Raw genomic sequence first — 16,911 nt, 5'->3', positions numbered from 1 at the left:
TGGAAGTAGTTCAGCCTTGAGCATGGGCTCCATCCTCCCTTTTTCAAAACGAGCATAGAAGTGATTTAGCTCATCTGGGAGTAAGGCAGAGCTGGTAGTAGGTGACGTGCTGGGTGGTTTGTGGTCAGTGATGGCCTGGGTCCCTTGCCACATGCGCCTTGGGTCAGCAGAGTTGAAGTGTTCCTCAATCCGCTGTTTATGTTTGTATTTGGCTTTGCAAATTCCCCTTCTCTGCTCTGGCGACGCTATAGGCCTCCCTGTCACCGGACCTGAAGGCGAATCTCCCGGTTCATCCAGGGCTTGAATCTGGGGGTGTCCTTACTTTTTCCTCACAAGAATTTGGATTTTTTTTTTTTTTTTTTAATTACATTTTACAGATCATTTAAAAAAAGACTTTTCTTTGGTTTTGTTTGTTTAGTTATATTACTTAAATCTTTCAATATTGTTAAAATGAAGATCAAATGCCCATATGTTTAGCTATGTTAATAAAAACCACAGGCTTTCATGGGGTATCCTAATTTTTTCACACCTGTATGTTACACTAGTCCGGTTCTGAAACAGAAAATTTCACAAATCTTTAAGATGAAAAGAGAAGATTTTGTGTAGACGACGGGCATGATGTTGCACTTTACTTGCGCAGCAGCTGATTGAAATGTTGTAACTGTGCTGTTGTGTGCAAAATATGGCACATAGGCTATATATCTGTACATGCATCAATAGCCGTGTTCTAGAAGTAATATTTCTTCATGAAAATGAGGACAGTGGAGCTTGTGCATGTGTAAAGTGTGTTTAATCCAGGGGTACGACATTTATGCACATTTTACACCCGATTAGCCCCGCCCACAATTCTTCCTTTTTTTCCCTCATTAGAGAGAAATCACAAAAATTTCCGGGTTTCTTCGTAGCTGTAACATAGATATAGATATGAAATATTAAATTGTTGTTATTATTTTTGAATTAATCTCTGTCAATTTGTTGCAGCACCCTAGGGGGCATTTCATCATGTTCTCCTCTGGAAGGTCATCCTAGAGGGCATTTTGATGCACCATGGCGATTTTGTTGTCCAAAATGGATTGTACATATCATATATGTTGATAAGTGTATATACGTAAAAATGCTGAATTAGACAGATTTCAGGACGGATTTAATTGATTTTAGCTACACAGAAACTGCACAGCTCATCCAAAGCACGTTAAAATCAGATTCTACTGGATTCAGTACACAGTCATGTCAATCATTCAAATCACAAATAAGTGCAACAAAGCATATTAGGATTTGGGGATATGCAATATATACAGTGGTGAATGGTACAAATACACGCAAACATTAACTCATACACACATCAGCAACTAGACATGACGGCAAATCAGGAAACAGTATAAGCAGGTTCAAATTCTACGGAAGTAAAACAAAGAACCATAAAAACAACCGTTTATTTCATCGGAGTATTATTTTACAGCCGTTGATTCCGAGTGATTTGAGCTCTTCCACCTCGAGACAGTTCATCCACACTAAGTCTTGGAGCTTTAAGCAGGCTTCACACAGCTGCAGAAGATCTCCAGGAGGAAATTCAGCACTGTTGATGTCACTGAGACGTCCAGCGCACAAGCAGAGAGTGCAGGAGGTAAATGATGGTCAGGGTGAAGACGTGGACGGTTCCACAGTGTGAGGTGAGAAATCCTGCAACGCCACCTGAAAGAGCGTAGAGGACTTTGAGGATGCTCGGTGCACTTCCACTAGAGATCTAATGAGCAATATAGTTTCTACAAAACCTACACACACACACAAGCCTTTAAGATGAAAAGAGAAGACTTTGTGTAGGTGACAGGCAGGATGCTGCACTTTACTTGCACAACAGCTGATTTAAACGTTGCTGAGTGTTGTAACTGTGCTGTTGTGTGCAAAACATGACATGTGCGCTATTAATCTGGACTTGCGTTATTAGCTGTGTTCTATTTCTTTTTTAGTGCTTGTAAAAGTTGTCGCTAAGATAATAAATTAGCCGTGAAGAAAAAGCTAATGCATCTAGCTGGTCAGTTAATCCTTGCTCGTAATTTAGAATTGTGTCTCACAGCTAGTTTGCTAACAACTGACAAGCTAGCTGAAAGATATTGTAGGTTAGCTATTGTGTTGTGAATGTAGATTAAACATTGACGCACAGATGCCTGTCCTAGCTTTCCTCTCAGCTAGCTAAATTTAACCACAAGGATGTTAGCGTTGGCACAGTGCTGTTCAGTGGTAACAGAAACTGAGAATCAGTCGCATTTTGTTTATTTTGTGTTTTATTCCGCCACTTAGGTGCGGTGAGACTTACTTTTCACACACAGTTCATTCTGCTTGTACATGCCCATCATCTCGCTGTCCTTCACAGCAGACAGCTTCTGCAGGCTCATGTCACCTGTGGGGTAAGAGTTCAGAGATGTTGTGTCGATTTCTCACCACGGTGTAGCAAAGTATAGGAAGGAGTAAATACTTAATGTTAGTACTACATACTAGATACAAATTTGTAGCTGTTTTTTGAGCAGTCAGTTCAATCGAATGACTTTTATGTGTAGAAAGATTAAAAGCCCCATTTGTAATTCTTACAGTTTCAAAGGTTCATTTCTTTCTGGTCTAGAATTTAGCCCCGCCCCCTGCCTAAAACAGCCGTGCCACTACGATCAGGCTTGGATGTGAGCATGGAAAATCCACCGTTTTTAAACAAATACAAGATAATTTCAGTGACCTACTAGCTACAAGTTCTCTGAGGCTTTATCTTTTAACGTGAAGGACAGCTTGATATCAACACAATGCACATTTCGAAGACTTGAGCTGGAGGAAATAAATAAATGTATATTCTCAATTATTTTCATTGGAGTTGCAGTTCACCTCCTAGGTAGCAGAGGGCTCTAAACACCCAAACAGCACTAACATGGAAGCCAACGAAACCTCTAGCTTTTTAAGACGTAACCTGGGAATTGATTAACGCTTGTGTCAAACTCATGAGGAAGTCCGAAATAACACCGGAGATTATTCTTAGTCCTGCGTTTACTAAGAAACAATTAGCACGTCATGGCTTATTCATTTAATGGAAAAGAGATGTCTTTGTCAAAGCCGCTCTGTTCGCAAAAAACAAACAGGAACTGAGTCTGCATCAGCCTAAACTTTATATATATTTATAAAATCCCCGCCTCGTGACACACCCCTCTCCCCTTTCAGAACGGACTGTGAGGCTGGACGCTCTCACACACTCGAGCCAAGCTTCGGGTTACATTCTAATTTTCCTTTTCTGTGTACGCGCTTTGAAAGGACTGAATTGTTCATTGTATAGACAGAGAGTCGCAGAGGAAGCCCGAAAAACAGAGATCTAAATATGTCTAGAAAAATATGTTTGTATCGTTACGCCGAGGGAACCCGAGTACACCCTTGACAGTTCATGACCCTGAGCATTTCAAAAAAATATGATGATAAAGCGATACAGGTAGAAACTGCCGAGTCATGCGACTGATCCCTGTTGTACTCTGTTGTGTGTTTTAAAGAAATGCTTGAGAATTGAAGACTAGCCTGAGGGGCTCTCATGCAGTCGCTAGCTCATAGCCCAACCTACTGAATCCCATCGTGTTTACATTCTGCCTCACTGAAGGACACAAGCTTTCGTAAAGGAACAGTTTCAGTGCCTTGCAGAAGTATTGAACCTTTCCACATTTTATAGCGGTACAACCTGGAACCGAAATGGATTTCATTAGTGTCAGGTTTGCCAGGTCTCGGCAAAATGGTTTCTTCAAAACAGAAACACACCTTAAAAATATCCCCCCCAAAATATCTGGAAAAAAAAAAAAACAACAACAGCTGTATAGGTTACATTTGTTCACTCTTTTGTAAAAAATACCTACAAGTAAATGAACGAACATCTCTCTTTTACCTCATGACCTGTTCTTCATGTGAAAAATAACACTGTGTAGAGTCTTGGGTTCTATTAAGAGTGCTAGTGTTTAGTTTCTAAAACTATATCTTAGAGACATTTTACACTTTCCTTTTGTTTGCGGCAGCCTATTTTGTAGAAATTGAATAGATTTTTTTTTGCTTCAAAACAAGAGCCTGGCTGCCAAAACCTCTCAAAAAACCCTCTCACACTTGTTTCTTCCATTTTTGGTGTAAATAACCACACCCTGGCAACCTGGATTAGGATTATATTTCACGAATCAACACAAAATAGATAGAAAAATAAATAAGATACATATCCCTGTTATTGAATTTCAATTTACAAATAAAAGGGAAAAAACGACGTAGCTACTGCATGACTCAGCGTAGAGAAGGCTTTCAAACAAAAGTCTACCAAAGTCAGTGGGGGATTAGTTAGAGAAGTAGCTAACTGTATAGAAACCAATGAGGAGATGGTAATTTAGGGGTTTCACAGCACTGGGGGTGAATACTTATGCTCCAAAATGCAGGAAAGTACCAAGGGGGTGAAAACTTACGCAAGGCAAAAGCAATTTTTGTGTTTTCTCCTCATGTTGGACAAACTATTAAATGATTAAAGTAAACTTCTTCGTACCTGACACGAGAAAGGTGACTTGCTGGCACTTCCCTCCTTCCATGGTTGAGAAGGAGCCGGGTAAGATGGACACCCGGGACATTGGGACCCCCAGCACGTCCGCCACTCTTTTCCGGAAATCGTATCTGACCAAATACAAATATATTTTACGCGGCATGCACTTTAAAAGCACCACTGATTTGTGCTCAGACTTTCTACTCCACACTAAGCTAACGTAGCTTATTTTAGACTAAAATGTACACCGATCAGTCATAACATTATAATGACTGATCAGTAAAGTGAATAAGACTGATGATCTCCTCATCATGGCACCTGTTAGTGGGTGGGATATATTAGGCAGCAGGTGAACATTTTGTCCTCAAAGTTGATGTTAGATGCAGGACAAATGGACAAGTGTAAGGATTTGAGTGAGTTTGATGAAGGGCCAAATTGTGATGGCTAGACCACTGGATCCGAGCATCTCCAAAACTGCAGCTCTTGTGGGGTGTTCCCGGTCTGCAGTGGTCAGTATCTATGAAAAGTGGTCCAAGGAAGGAACAGTGGTGAACTGGTGACAGGGTCATGGGTGGTCAAGGCTCATTGATACACGTGGGGAGAGAAGGCTGGACCGTGTGATCCGATCCAACAGACGAGCTACTGTTGCTCAGATTGCTGAAGAAGTTAATGCTGGTTCTGATAGAAAGGGGTCAGAATACACAGTGCATTGCAGTTTGCTGTGTATGGGGCTGCATAGCCGCAGACCAGTCAGGTTGCCCATGCTGACCCCTGTACACTGCCGAAAGCGCCAACAATAGGCACGTGAGCATCAGAACTGGACCATGCAGCAATGGACGAAGGTGGCCTGGTCTCGCAACTTTCAGGACTGCTGCTAACATCTTGGTTGCAGATACCACAGCACACCTTCAGGGATCTAGTGGAGTCCATGCCATGATGGGTCAGGCACCAAACGGGGGACCAACACAGTATTAGGCAACTGGTCATAATGTTATGCCTGATCGGTGTACATTATCATAACCTTCTAAAGTTTTTCCTTCATTAGATCAGTTAGCTAGCGTAAAGTCAACTCAAATCACATGCATTCATGCTACTTTCTGCTAGCTTCAGTGATCTTTGATGATACTGGAATGGAGAGAAGAAGCTAACTCTAGCAGGACAGCTGCTGCATCAGAAATACCTGCTGAATTTTGTCATGCTCGGGAACATCTGCTGTGCCGACAGTGACCCAGGGACGATGTCCGCACAGTCGATGGTCTTGTTCCCTACCTTCAGGACCAGCGATCTATAAATAACTGATGGTAAAAAAGATAAAAATGTACAGGAGAAAAAAAATGACAGTGGCGTTCATGATGTCATAATTTTGACTTTTCTTGTTATTATGAATCGTATGTCAACATTCCCACGGTGTCATTTGCGAACGAATCGAATCTTTGAGTCATCTCTGTTAGGCGAACACAGAGTTGACTCCCACCTGGTTCCTTTGCATTTTTTTTCCACTTACCACAAAACTGTTAACTTTTTGTTGTCCCTTTAACATCTCCTTCGTTTGTTGTATTAACGAATGCGATCAGATCAGTTATCAGGATAAAAGTAAATGAATCTCCTTAACAAAGATCTTAGACAACAGAACAATAAAATGACCCTTCAGTTATTTTATCATGCATCACTTTGAAGCCTCAGTGTTACCTAACAAAAACCTAACCACGAAATGAAGCAACCAGATGCTACATTAACCACCAGCACCGTGTTAACACATTCGTTTCGTCCTCTTTTTGGTTTGTGCAACACAATATATACAGTACACAGCCCGGTTGGGGCACTGGGGGCATGTTTCAACATCTGCATTTCATACATCTAAGTAACAACTGAATAATAAAGTCAGGCTAGAACAAACCGTCCCTAAAGACAGAGCAGGGGTGAGGAGTGTGAGAAGTGTCTAAGAAGGATACACACTGTGAGATATCATGATATGCCCTTGCAAAGTAGTGCACTATGTAGTGAATAAGGTGATATCACTATTTAATCTGTTATTGACTCCATTGTTATGGTATCCTTTCTAGAATAACGGCGTACACATAGACTCGTATGACATACTGATTTCTGGAAGGAGTCTCCAGTGTCAATACAAAACATTTCCTTTAGGTTTCCTGACGCAGGAAGTCTACGGTTTTCCGACACAGGGAAGTCTTAGGATGGAGGAGTCATTTGGACATTTGTCTTTCTAATGTCAAAGAAACAATTCAATTTTTCAATTCAATTCATCTGTACAGCATGTTTAACAATGGCCACTGTCTCAAAGCAGCTTTACAAAAGTATAGAAACATAGAAATAAAATTATAAAGTTTAAAGTTTAAAATTTTATTCCTAATGAGAAGCCTGAGGTGACATTGGTGAGAAAAAGCTCCCTGAGATGATATGAGGAAGAAACCTTGACTCAGAAGGTAACCTCATCCTCATTTGGGTGACACTGGACAGTAAACAATGCAACTGTTGATAATGTCCTTTAGGTCAGTGTAGTTTCTGAGGTCATTATAGACTTACCACTAATTCCTTCCTGCCAAAAGCTGACTGATGCAACAAGGTTCTTGACTGTTTACAGCTGCAAACAGCTAACCCTAACCAGTAATGAAACAGCCTTTATTTGTCACATATACATTACAGCACAGTGAAATTCTTTCTTCGCATATCCCATCCTTGGAGGTTGGGGTCAGAGCGCAGAGTCAGCCATGATACGGCACCCCTGGAGCAGAGAGGGTTAAGGGCCTTGCTCAAGGGCCCAACAATAGCAACTTGGCGGTGCTGGGGCTTGAACCCCTGATCTTCCGGTCAACGACCCAGAGCCTTAACCACTTGAGCCACCACTGCCAGTATGACATGTTGTTTATTACTTCATCTTAATTTGAGGTGGTATCAATAATTCTGCTTCACCACACCATCCCATTGTTGATTATTTTCCCATATCTTTTATTCTTTAATTCAGTAGGAAAGGATACATTACATGCTTGCCTAGAAGCTGAAATCACATTATGGGGTCAGTAGGGATATGAAGGCAAGTGCCTGAACTTTACGTACCTGTGTAATCTCCAGCCAGCTGAAGATTTGCATCAGTGAAGAGCTGCCTTTGTGTTAAACTGACAGAACCGTGTCTGCTGGTCAGATCTCCAACCTCGCAAGCCAAGTAGGTGAGCGGGGCACAGTTAGAGCTCTGGGTTAAAGGATGGGGGGGAAAATACAATAAGATGGATATAGTGCCTCCCTTATATGAGCATAAAAATTTGTTTGTAAGGATAGCAATATTGGTTCAGGGTGGATATGGGTGTGGTGACTTTCAGGATGATTCCACCCCCATCTACAAGGGCCTCACTGAATGGTTTAATGAGTATAAATATCATGTATATCATATGCTAAGACCTTCACACCAGATCTCAATCCAAACCAATATCTCTACCATCAACTCCAAAGGAAAGCAAACCAGTGGTATAATACAGCACGTGTTTGAATTGTGAGGTATAAAAATCAGGTCTCACCTGAGCTGACATGTTGTAAGGGTTATAAATCACTCCATTTCCCGGACATCCAGCCACCGTTCCATTGACAAGACTTTCAGTTATGTACCAGGAAGCGTTTGTGACCTGGACCAAGGATGATACATGGTAATAAAATGTGGGATGTTGGTTAAAGCGTTGGACTACTGATTAGAAGGTTGCAAAGCCCTTAACCCTTATAAAACATAAGTTGTTCTGGATAGGGGCGTCTGGCAAATGCCATAAAAAATGAAAAATACCATGACCGGCCAAGGTACGTATGTGGTAGATGACCACTGAAATGAAAAGATGACCAAAGAGTTAGTGTTAGACTCTTGAGCAAAACCCATAACACCCAAGTGCTTTGGGCATTGGCGTGGATTCTAGCTTCTCTGAACACAATTCTATGGATAAAACTATTAGCTAAATGAGCTTAAAAGTAAAGTTAAAACAGCTGAGTTTAATTAAGCAAAACGGCTTGACTTGAAAGAGAATCCAGTCCAGACACTGAGAAGTTGATGGTTTTTAATCTTGCTCAACAGACCAACAGTAGAGATATGGCAGTTTAAGCATTTTGATAGTCAAAGCCAAAACTGATGCAAGAAGATGATGGGGAAAGACGTGTAACCGAACAAACACAACTCGGGACTTTTGAATCAAGTATAAAAGCAATTATTACAAAATGAATTCAAATGGTTAGACAAAAAAACCACAGAGAAAACTAACAGACAGACCAGTGAATTTAAGAACTAGAGGGCTGAGTAGTTGCTGCTAACAGTGTTGATGTGACACATAGTCAGAAGAATGAGTGCATTTAAAAGTGAAGAAGAATCCATTCCAAGCTTATAGTCTGATCTTGCGCAAAGGCCAAACTTTACAAATGGGACAATTCTGGGAGTTAGCTAGTGTAGCTAGTTATACTCACGTTAACAGTGTTAGACTCTCTGAGATCCACCAGCAGGGTCACATCACTGAAGCTGCCGTCAGGAAAACTCTGCTGGGACTGATGACATGTACAGAAAGCATTCAGGAGTTAACACTTTAACCCGACGTTTGATTTGACTGTTTAGTATTTTGTTGCTTTGTTACGTAGCTTTTCTTTTTCTTTGCTATTTTTTAGGCTTTAATTGGCGTTAAGTTGGTGATCAAGACGCTCTTGAAACCTCAGAGGTATGAACTGCACTTAGCGAATAAGAGAAGTTGTGTTTCCTGAAGTACCTTTTGGGGGTCAGTGTCATGTGTTTGTTTTGTTTTGTTGTGTTTTGTTTTGTTTTTTTTTGTTTCCTTCTCTGTTTCTCTATTTCTCTAAAGCTGCTTTGAGACAATGTCCATTGTTAAAAGCACTATACAAATGAATTGAATTGTTAGTTGGCAAAAGGCAATGATTAATGTACATGTTCGTGATATACACATTACCCTAGGAATGAAATATATATTGGAAGTTCACTTTGGTAAAGCAAGGGCTGATGAGCAAAACATTTTAAAAATTGCAGTGTCAAAATACTGCGTGTCAGATGTGTCGACTTTTGGCGGGTAAAACTGAAAGAGATGCAAGGTAATGCAATGGGAAATACAGAAATGGTGCAATGACAGCCTTTTCTAAAAAAACATTTCCCAGCATAACCACAGAACTGATATACGATATATAATAATTGTCACTGTTGCCCTTTTTTAAACATTAAATATTTTAAATGATGAAATGTAGCGGCTACATGAACTATATAGCGGGGTTGTTTTTCAAAGACGAATTAGAAAACACTACATGACTTGTTACAGGGCCAGCTACTGAGGCGTTAACACTTAGTGTCGGTCCCAAGCCCAGATTAAATGGGAGGGTTGCATCAGGAAGGGCATCCGGTGTAAAACCTGTGCCAAATCGAACCCAGTGGACCAAATGATCCGCTGTGGCGACCCCAAACAGTGAGTGAGATGTACAGAATGTTAGCTAATAATGTAACGTTAATCTGAATATTTGACGTTTCAGGAATTTTGTGGAAAAACAACCCTGTGTTAATGTCTAACTAATAGCCAATCACATAGCTCTGCTTTCTTAAAGGTCATCAGAGCGTCTCACACACACACACAACCATAATGTACACATGAACCCACGTTCGCCAATCCCTGTGAGGAAACAGTGTATACAACGTTAACGATCATTAGATACAGTAGAAGTGACGCGTTCGTTTCTAAAATCACATGATCTCCTCTCCTCTCATCTCCACTCCTCTCCTCTTCTTGAACATCCTCCACTCCACAGAATGGAGAGAAAGCAGACCGTGTCATCTTTTTGTGGCAGATTTAAAGAGACACCCTCTCTTTATCCTCTTTATCTGGTTGAGGGTGAAAGGGTTACGTGTGCCAGCTGGATTCTCTATTCGAGTGAGGTATGCATTCAGAGATGTTCAGCTGAGTCGCGTTGATTCAGTGAACAGCTAACCTGTCCTTAATTAGCTAGCCGCTAGGTTGCTGTTTTGGTGAGAGACTAGACATGATGTTGACTAACCGTTGTAGAGACATAGTGTCACAACCTTGTCAGGTTTTTAGTTTCATTAAGGAAAAAAAAAGGCATTACCAAGATTACTTTGCCCTTCACACTGCTGTTGAATATGGCCCTGGCGATGATCCAGTACCCGTCAGAGTTCATAGCTGTGATGTCAGCGCACTGCATCCTGCAGGATATTTAAACATTAAGAAGGAAACATATTTTTGGTCACAGGTCACAAGCATAGATGATTTGTCCCTTTATTTATTTTAGGACTTGTTCCATACGGTGTACTATAAGCACCCACAGTATTCACATGCTGTTCCTTAATTGTCAAATGGGTTAAAAATTGACTTCCATATTCGGTCTCTAGTTCCTGTTTTATTAAATAGCATCTTGAAGTGAGAAGTCTATCATGCATTGCTGTATGTATCGTCTTTCAAATATTTGTAAAAACTACTGAACTTAAAGTTGACCTCAATCTTGCTTCATTATTTTAAATCTTACATCGCAGATAAGCTTCAGAGTTTTACTTAGATACCTGACCTCATAATGGCTACCAAACATCACTCAGGTAAGCTGATATGAGGTGTGTATGTTTCATAAAAAATGTAATAATGGACTTATCTTTGTTTTTAGTAGGCTGAAGCCAACTATTTTTCAATGCACCACACCAATAGCCCAAGACTAAATGGAACTAGGATAGACATGAATAGGAATTACATAGAGATGTAAAATGTCAGTCTGCTCAAAGAGCAGTGAACTGAAACCCCAGGTGTGAGATTCAGTTCTGCAAAAGCACTTCAGAATTATTCATATGTTCATTTATTATTTAATTTCCAGGAACCACGTTATCCTGGTCAGTGGTAGATCTGAATACACTCTGGACGGATGTCCATTGTACACCATCTTTGGAGTAGCCAGTACACCCACTGGCATTTTTTCTGCACTATATCTGTGTTCCGCTTTTAAGGTTTCAAAGAATATCTGACTCATAAAAATGGTGTCACACACAGTTGACCAAACTGTCATCACCAGTTCAAACAAAAACCTTGCCTTCTATTAATAATAGCACTAAAACTGACCTTGATCCATTCCTGTAGTGTATAACCAGCGACCGTCCTATGATACTGTTGGGTCCACTCAGTGGCATGTTACTGTCCTTGTAATGGTTCTCAAATTGGTTCTGATCAGCTAGACTCCCAAACTTCCCGCTGATATCGCCAATCTCATACTGATCCACTGTGCCATTCCCTGGTGATGGAGACGTCGAGATATTCACGCCATATGGGTTGAAATGGCCCATGACATTCTCGTTGGAGCACGCCTCTGCTCCACTCGTTACTGGGAGTAGATGGACATGATATCCGCCAGCTTTGGCCTCCAAATTAGTCAGAGAGACATGGATGTTTGTCGGACCCTGGGGAGAGAGCTGGAAAAAGTTGACATTTCCCCCAGATGTCCCTGACCCATGCCAGGATCCAGTTTGACACGAGGGGAAGCGCAGGAGTGTGATGTTGGCACAGGCAATGCGAGGGGTAGTCTCATTGGGGCCGTGGATCACTACCGATCGACCAATCATGCTGCTTAGTCCAGACACCCAGGCTGTAGTGTCTGTGAAGAAATTCTTGCTAGGTAGTTTCCCCACATTTGCTGACAAATTCAGCATCTTGTGTTTGCTGGACAGGTCTCCGATCTCACAGGCAAAAGGACATTCCGGTCTACAGTTTACATTATAGCTACTTACGCTAGTGTTAATATTGTAAGGGTTCCAGTGTCCCCCAGTGGACAAACAGCAACCCTCATCATTGTCTGTCTCTGTGCTGATGGGGTATTTATGAATGTGCCAGTGGTGTTTCTGAGTTGCAGGAGTATTTGGTCTTCCGTAGGACAAGTCCAGGAACACTGAGACATCTGAGTAAGGGTTTTCTTTCAATTGGGTGAACAGGATAGTCCCCACCACTGGGCTCTGGAAGATGGCCCTGGCTGTGACCACTTCCCCAGGATAGCCGATGCTTGAGCAGAGAAACCTTGTACCGTCAGGCTGATGCAGAACCACAGAACGGCCGACAATGCTGTTCTGTCCAAAGAGGGGCAGATTCCAGTCTGTGAAACTTGCCTGGATGTCGTCTGCATTACTTAACAATCCATGTCTGGAACTGAGGTCACCAGTTTCGTAGTAGTCATGGGTTGAGCCAGGGGCTGGGGGATACACAGGTGGCTGAGTGTTCACATCAAAAGGATTCCAGTGGCCCCCAACATTATCATTGCTGCAGGTGCTCTCAGGGGGTGACCTCATCTGTGGGGTGGGAAACAGATGAACGTGGTATGGCCCAACCCTTCTGTTTAGGTTGGTGAGGTTCAGAGAAAGTGTTGTAAGGTCAAAGGGAGATGACTGGTGAAAGATGATGTTACCTTTCACCCCTCTCATGTCTATCAGAGCACTGACGTGCTTCGGTTCTAAAAGACGGATCTCAGAACACGTATACTCTGCGCTGGGTTTGAAGAGAGCGAAGCGAAATCCAGCATCAAGAGATGGGATCTCTAATCGGGACTTGACAGGTTCGAGAGGATTGCCTACCATCAGCTGGCCCGACTTTATCAGACTGTTTGGGTTCAGGCTGCCCAGCAACGCTTCACAGCTAGCAGCAGAGCTCCGAGATAGAAAAATACTCATGTTAGAAAAAGAGGAGTTATTCTGATTCAGACTGACCAGGTTAGAGAGAAGTGTGCCGTTCGGTTGCCCTAATACCTGCCGGAGGTAGATATTCCCAGCCACGACACTAAAGAACCGAGCCTGCCAAGTGATGACCTTTGACTCTGCTATGACCCCTGCACAGGCCTTGATGCCATTACATGATTCCACCAATAAAGAGCGTGCTTCCAGGTTGGGAATTTGCTGGAGCAGTTGGGAAATGTTAACTACAGAAACAGAACTGTTAACAGACAACATGAACACACGCTCTCCTATGTGGGCTTTCTCACAAGGCTGGGCTACGTGGCCGTACATCACTGGAAACTCTGTGAGCGTCAAATTGAAGGAGCCACAAGTTTCTATGTTTGGGCCACTGAGGTTTACGGCGGCTGTCTGTTGTACCGAGTCAAACTGGACCGAACCGGTGATTCCGGCCATGTTGAACCTGGACAGATACTGACCAAAAGAAGGACCTGAAAATGGAGACAAAAAAAGGAAGATACATGAGGAAGGTGGACAGAAAAATGAAGATGCATTCTCAGTGTTTTTACTAACAACATTATTCTGTGTTTACTAAACACTCTAGTATTACACTTGTTGTTTATCTACTCATGAAGGTGGACATGTCGTTTCCTGCATTCAGTAACGCCAAGTAGTCCCAACTTCCTATACTTAAACCTCCAGTTTACTAAAAAGCCAGCATGTCAAGCATGTAAATTGTACGTTATACTGGGTGAAGTCTTACAGCATGGTTATTATGGTGTTTTTGAAAGATTCTACTCCTGCCACACCAAAGACCCTCTCTCATCCCTTCCGCCTACAAGCCACAGGGAAAAATGTAGTGTGCATAAATACAGCCACATTCTACTGTTTTTTGCCCTGATATATCAAGTAAAAAGGCATTCTATAGTCAGTCATGCATAAAAGACCAGGTGCAGAAGTGCCAAAGGGAAAAAGAGAGGTTCGTACGTCATGGGTAACCAGGTTACGTATCTTTTTCACTGAAAACATCAACATCACCGGCTGAGATCACTCAGAAGCAGCACTTTTCAAACCTTTTTGAGGCGGAGAAATGACAGTTATCCTTTTAATGCTGAACTTAAACAGGTACTCTTTTTCTTGTCGCTGAGGTCTTCCAAGCATAGTGCCTTTGGTACATATCTCTTTATTTATCTTTTTTCGCTTGAAAGCGTGATCGACTATGTACGAATTTCTAGGTATGGCAGATGACACAGCCTATGAAGTATGCACTCACGAAAAAGGGAACTAAACGCTATCTTTCTTTGTGACTTAAGTGGTAATTTTTTTATGTGTACCTTCAATGATATGTACAGTTATGCTTTCTAGAGCACATGCACTTCGTGTACAGAAGTTGAAGCAACATGAGCCGGTACAGTTTAGTGGCATTTCTTTCTGAGTGTGTTGTAAGATTTTTTCAAAACTTTCATGTGCAAAGTCTAGCGAGTTACCCTTCTGCCTTCTACCTTTAATATGCACCTTCCAGCTCATAGCATAAGGAACATAACTGAACCGTATTAAGGTCATTTACAGCCTCTGGAAATTCTAGCTAAATTCATCCTAGAACCTGAAACTTATTTAACAACCTGTACAAATTATTTACCAGACAACGAGAACATGAGCAAAGTCCACATCTCTCTCATTTTTTTTTTTTTTTTTTTTTTTGCTAAACTGTTATAGAAAAATGAAAAAAGACCACGATCTCATCTTAATGCTTCAAGCAAGCAAATTCAATTATTCATCACAACACACACACACACATATCCCAGTTATCAATTTTGCTCCCACTTGAAGAAGACACACTCTAGTACCTGCTTAAAGAATATGCCAGACGACAGAACAGAAAAACAAGATATAATCCCAGCAAACTCACCGCACAGGGTCAGCAGGAGGAAAGCTGCTGAAAGGCACATGTTGGCAGCTGTGTGTGTGTGTGTGCGCGTGTGTAACTGTGAGGCTAGGCGTGTGTGTGAAAGGGAAGGTAAGAGAGCGAAAGATGAGTGTGGTTTCAGCAGGGACGCCCCCGATGAGTGTGTGTGTGTGTGTGTGTGTTCTTGAACAATTTCCTCAATTTCTTGTAAAAAAAAAAAAAAAGGTTGAGTGGAGGCAGGTATGGGGGCAGGAGCTAGCTAACACACACACACACACACACACACACAGATTATAATCTTTTGACTACATCCCTAGATTGGTCCCATAGGACATTTGGTCTCCACCTTGATATAAACACACACACACACACACACGTGCGCTTTATATGGAGTCCATCCTTCTCGTCTGCCTTGACTAGAATTTTGTTTTTCCTCCAGGAATAATGAACTTGAGCCGCTGAAGAGTGACATCCAATACAAGATCATAAAAATAACTCAAATTCTTCTTCTTTTAATGAAATAGGGTAATTAAAGTAAAGCCCATCAGCTCTATTTTTGGAAAGAGGCACCACTTCAGCCCTTGGGTCACGGGCTCTCCAGGAGAGCTATTTCAGTCTCTGATTACACTCACGAGAGGCAAGGACCACCTGAGAGAGAGAGAGAGAGACCTATAGATGAAGATAAACAGAGAGAGAGAGAGAGAGAGAGAGAGAGACTGACAGAAGGACACAGGGAGAGAAAGAGGAAAAGGGAGATGAAGGAGAGACTCAGAGGTTGAGACAAACAGGACGAGACAAAGAGTCAGAGAGACAAAGGAGAGAGAGAGAGAGGAGATAAAGAAAGGCAGACAGAGAGAGAGACAAAGTGAGAGAGAAAGAGGAGAAGGGAGACAAAGGAGAGACTCTGAGGTTGAGACAAAAAGGATGAGACAGAAAGAGAGAGAGAGAGAGAGAGAGAGAGAGAGGGGAAGAGATTGACATATAAAGTGAGAGAGACAGAAAGAGGGAGAAGGGGAAAAAAAAGTGAGAGAAGCCCGAAAGACACACAGACACACACACACACAGAGTTGACCTGTCCAGTGTTAACTTTCCACACATACTGTAATGAAGGATTCGTTCACACTGCAGGATAAATCTGATTTCTGTCCCATTTCAAACCAGTCTGTTCACACTGTAGATGGATTTCCACACTGGTTGTCATAGCAACACCACCCAACGCTCATCTATGTTGTTGTGTCAAAGGTGGCGTAGCACCTTAGAAGCTTAGAAAGAATTTTCCGTGGCTTATGTTTTCCAAAGATTCAAACAATTCCCCTGTTCAGTCCTGAGCTGTGTGTGTGTGTGTGTGTGTGTGTGTAGAGCTACGTGTTTTTCTGGTTCCTTCCATATCCCAAAGAACATGGACTAGCGTGTTCTTGGGATAGACTCCAGCACCTCCACCCTGCCTGTGAAGCACCCTGAAGTGCTTCATGAAGATGAGTAAACATTGTGTAATTATGAAAACACACAGTGATGTAAGATGTCAGAGAGCTACAGCGTGAAGTTGTGGATGATTTTCCTGTCAGGGATTCAGCTACAATACAGGTAAACAAATGTCCTCCTAATGATGGGAGCTCTGAATAAAGGTTTCGCTTTATTTTCCGTCTTTAATACGTTTTGAATCAAAATAAATCAGTAAATGCGTACAAAAAAATTGTAAAAAAAAAAAAAAAACAATTTAAAGGTGAAAAGTTGTTGGTTTGACGCCTTCGTTTACGTTCACTATTGAAGCTTTAAAGTGCTCGGGCGCCC

At 41.8% G+C, this 16,911-nt stretch overlaps 1 protein-coding gene across 1 annotated transcript; it reads right to left on the bottom strand.

Moving 5' to 3' along the window:
* Window positions 1-777: 777 nt before the first annotated feature.
* On the bottom strand, window positions 778-15,280 carry cusr (Copper-only SOD repeat protein). Its single transcript, XM_058382267.1, has 10 exons — window positions 15,124-15,280; window positions 11,623-13,705; window positions 10,628-10,724; window positions 8,981-9,058; window positions 8,059-8,163; window positions 7,604-7,736; window positions 5,709-5,823; window positions 4,535-4,659; window positions 2,315-2,398; window positions 778-1,692 (listed from the first exon to the last, which is right to left on the bottom strand). The coding sequence occupies exons 1-10, from the start codon at window positions 15,161-15,163 to the stop codon at window positions 1,586-1,588; spliced, it is 2,967 nt and encodes a 988-aa protein (XP_058238250.1). The 5' UTR covers window positions 15,164-15,280; the 3' UTR covers window positions 778-1,585.
* Between the last annotated feature and the right edge of the window lie 1,631 nt (window positions 15,281-16,911).

Source organism: Hemibagrus wyckioides, linkage group LG27, assembly GCF_019097595.1.
Source record: "Hemibagrus wyckioides isolate EC202008001 linkage group LG27, SWU_Hwy_1.0, whole genome shotgun sequence".
Lineage (NCBI taxonomy): Eukaryota > Metazoa > Chordata > Actinopteri > Siluriformes > Bagridae > Hemibagrus > Hemibagrus wyckioides.
The sequence above is the reverse complement of the archived record's forward strand: the minus strand, read 5'-3'. Positions and strand labels throughout refer to the sequence as shown.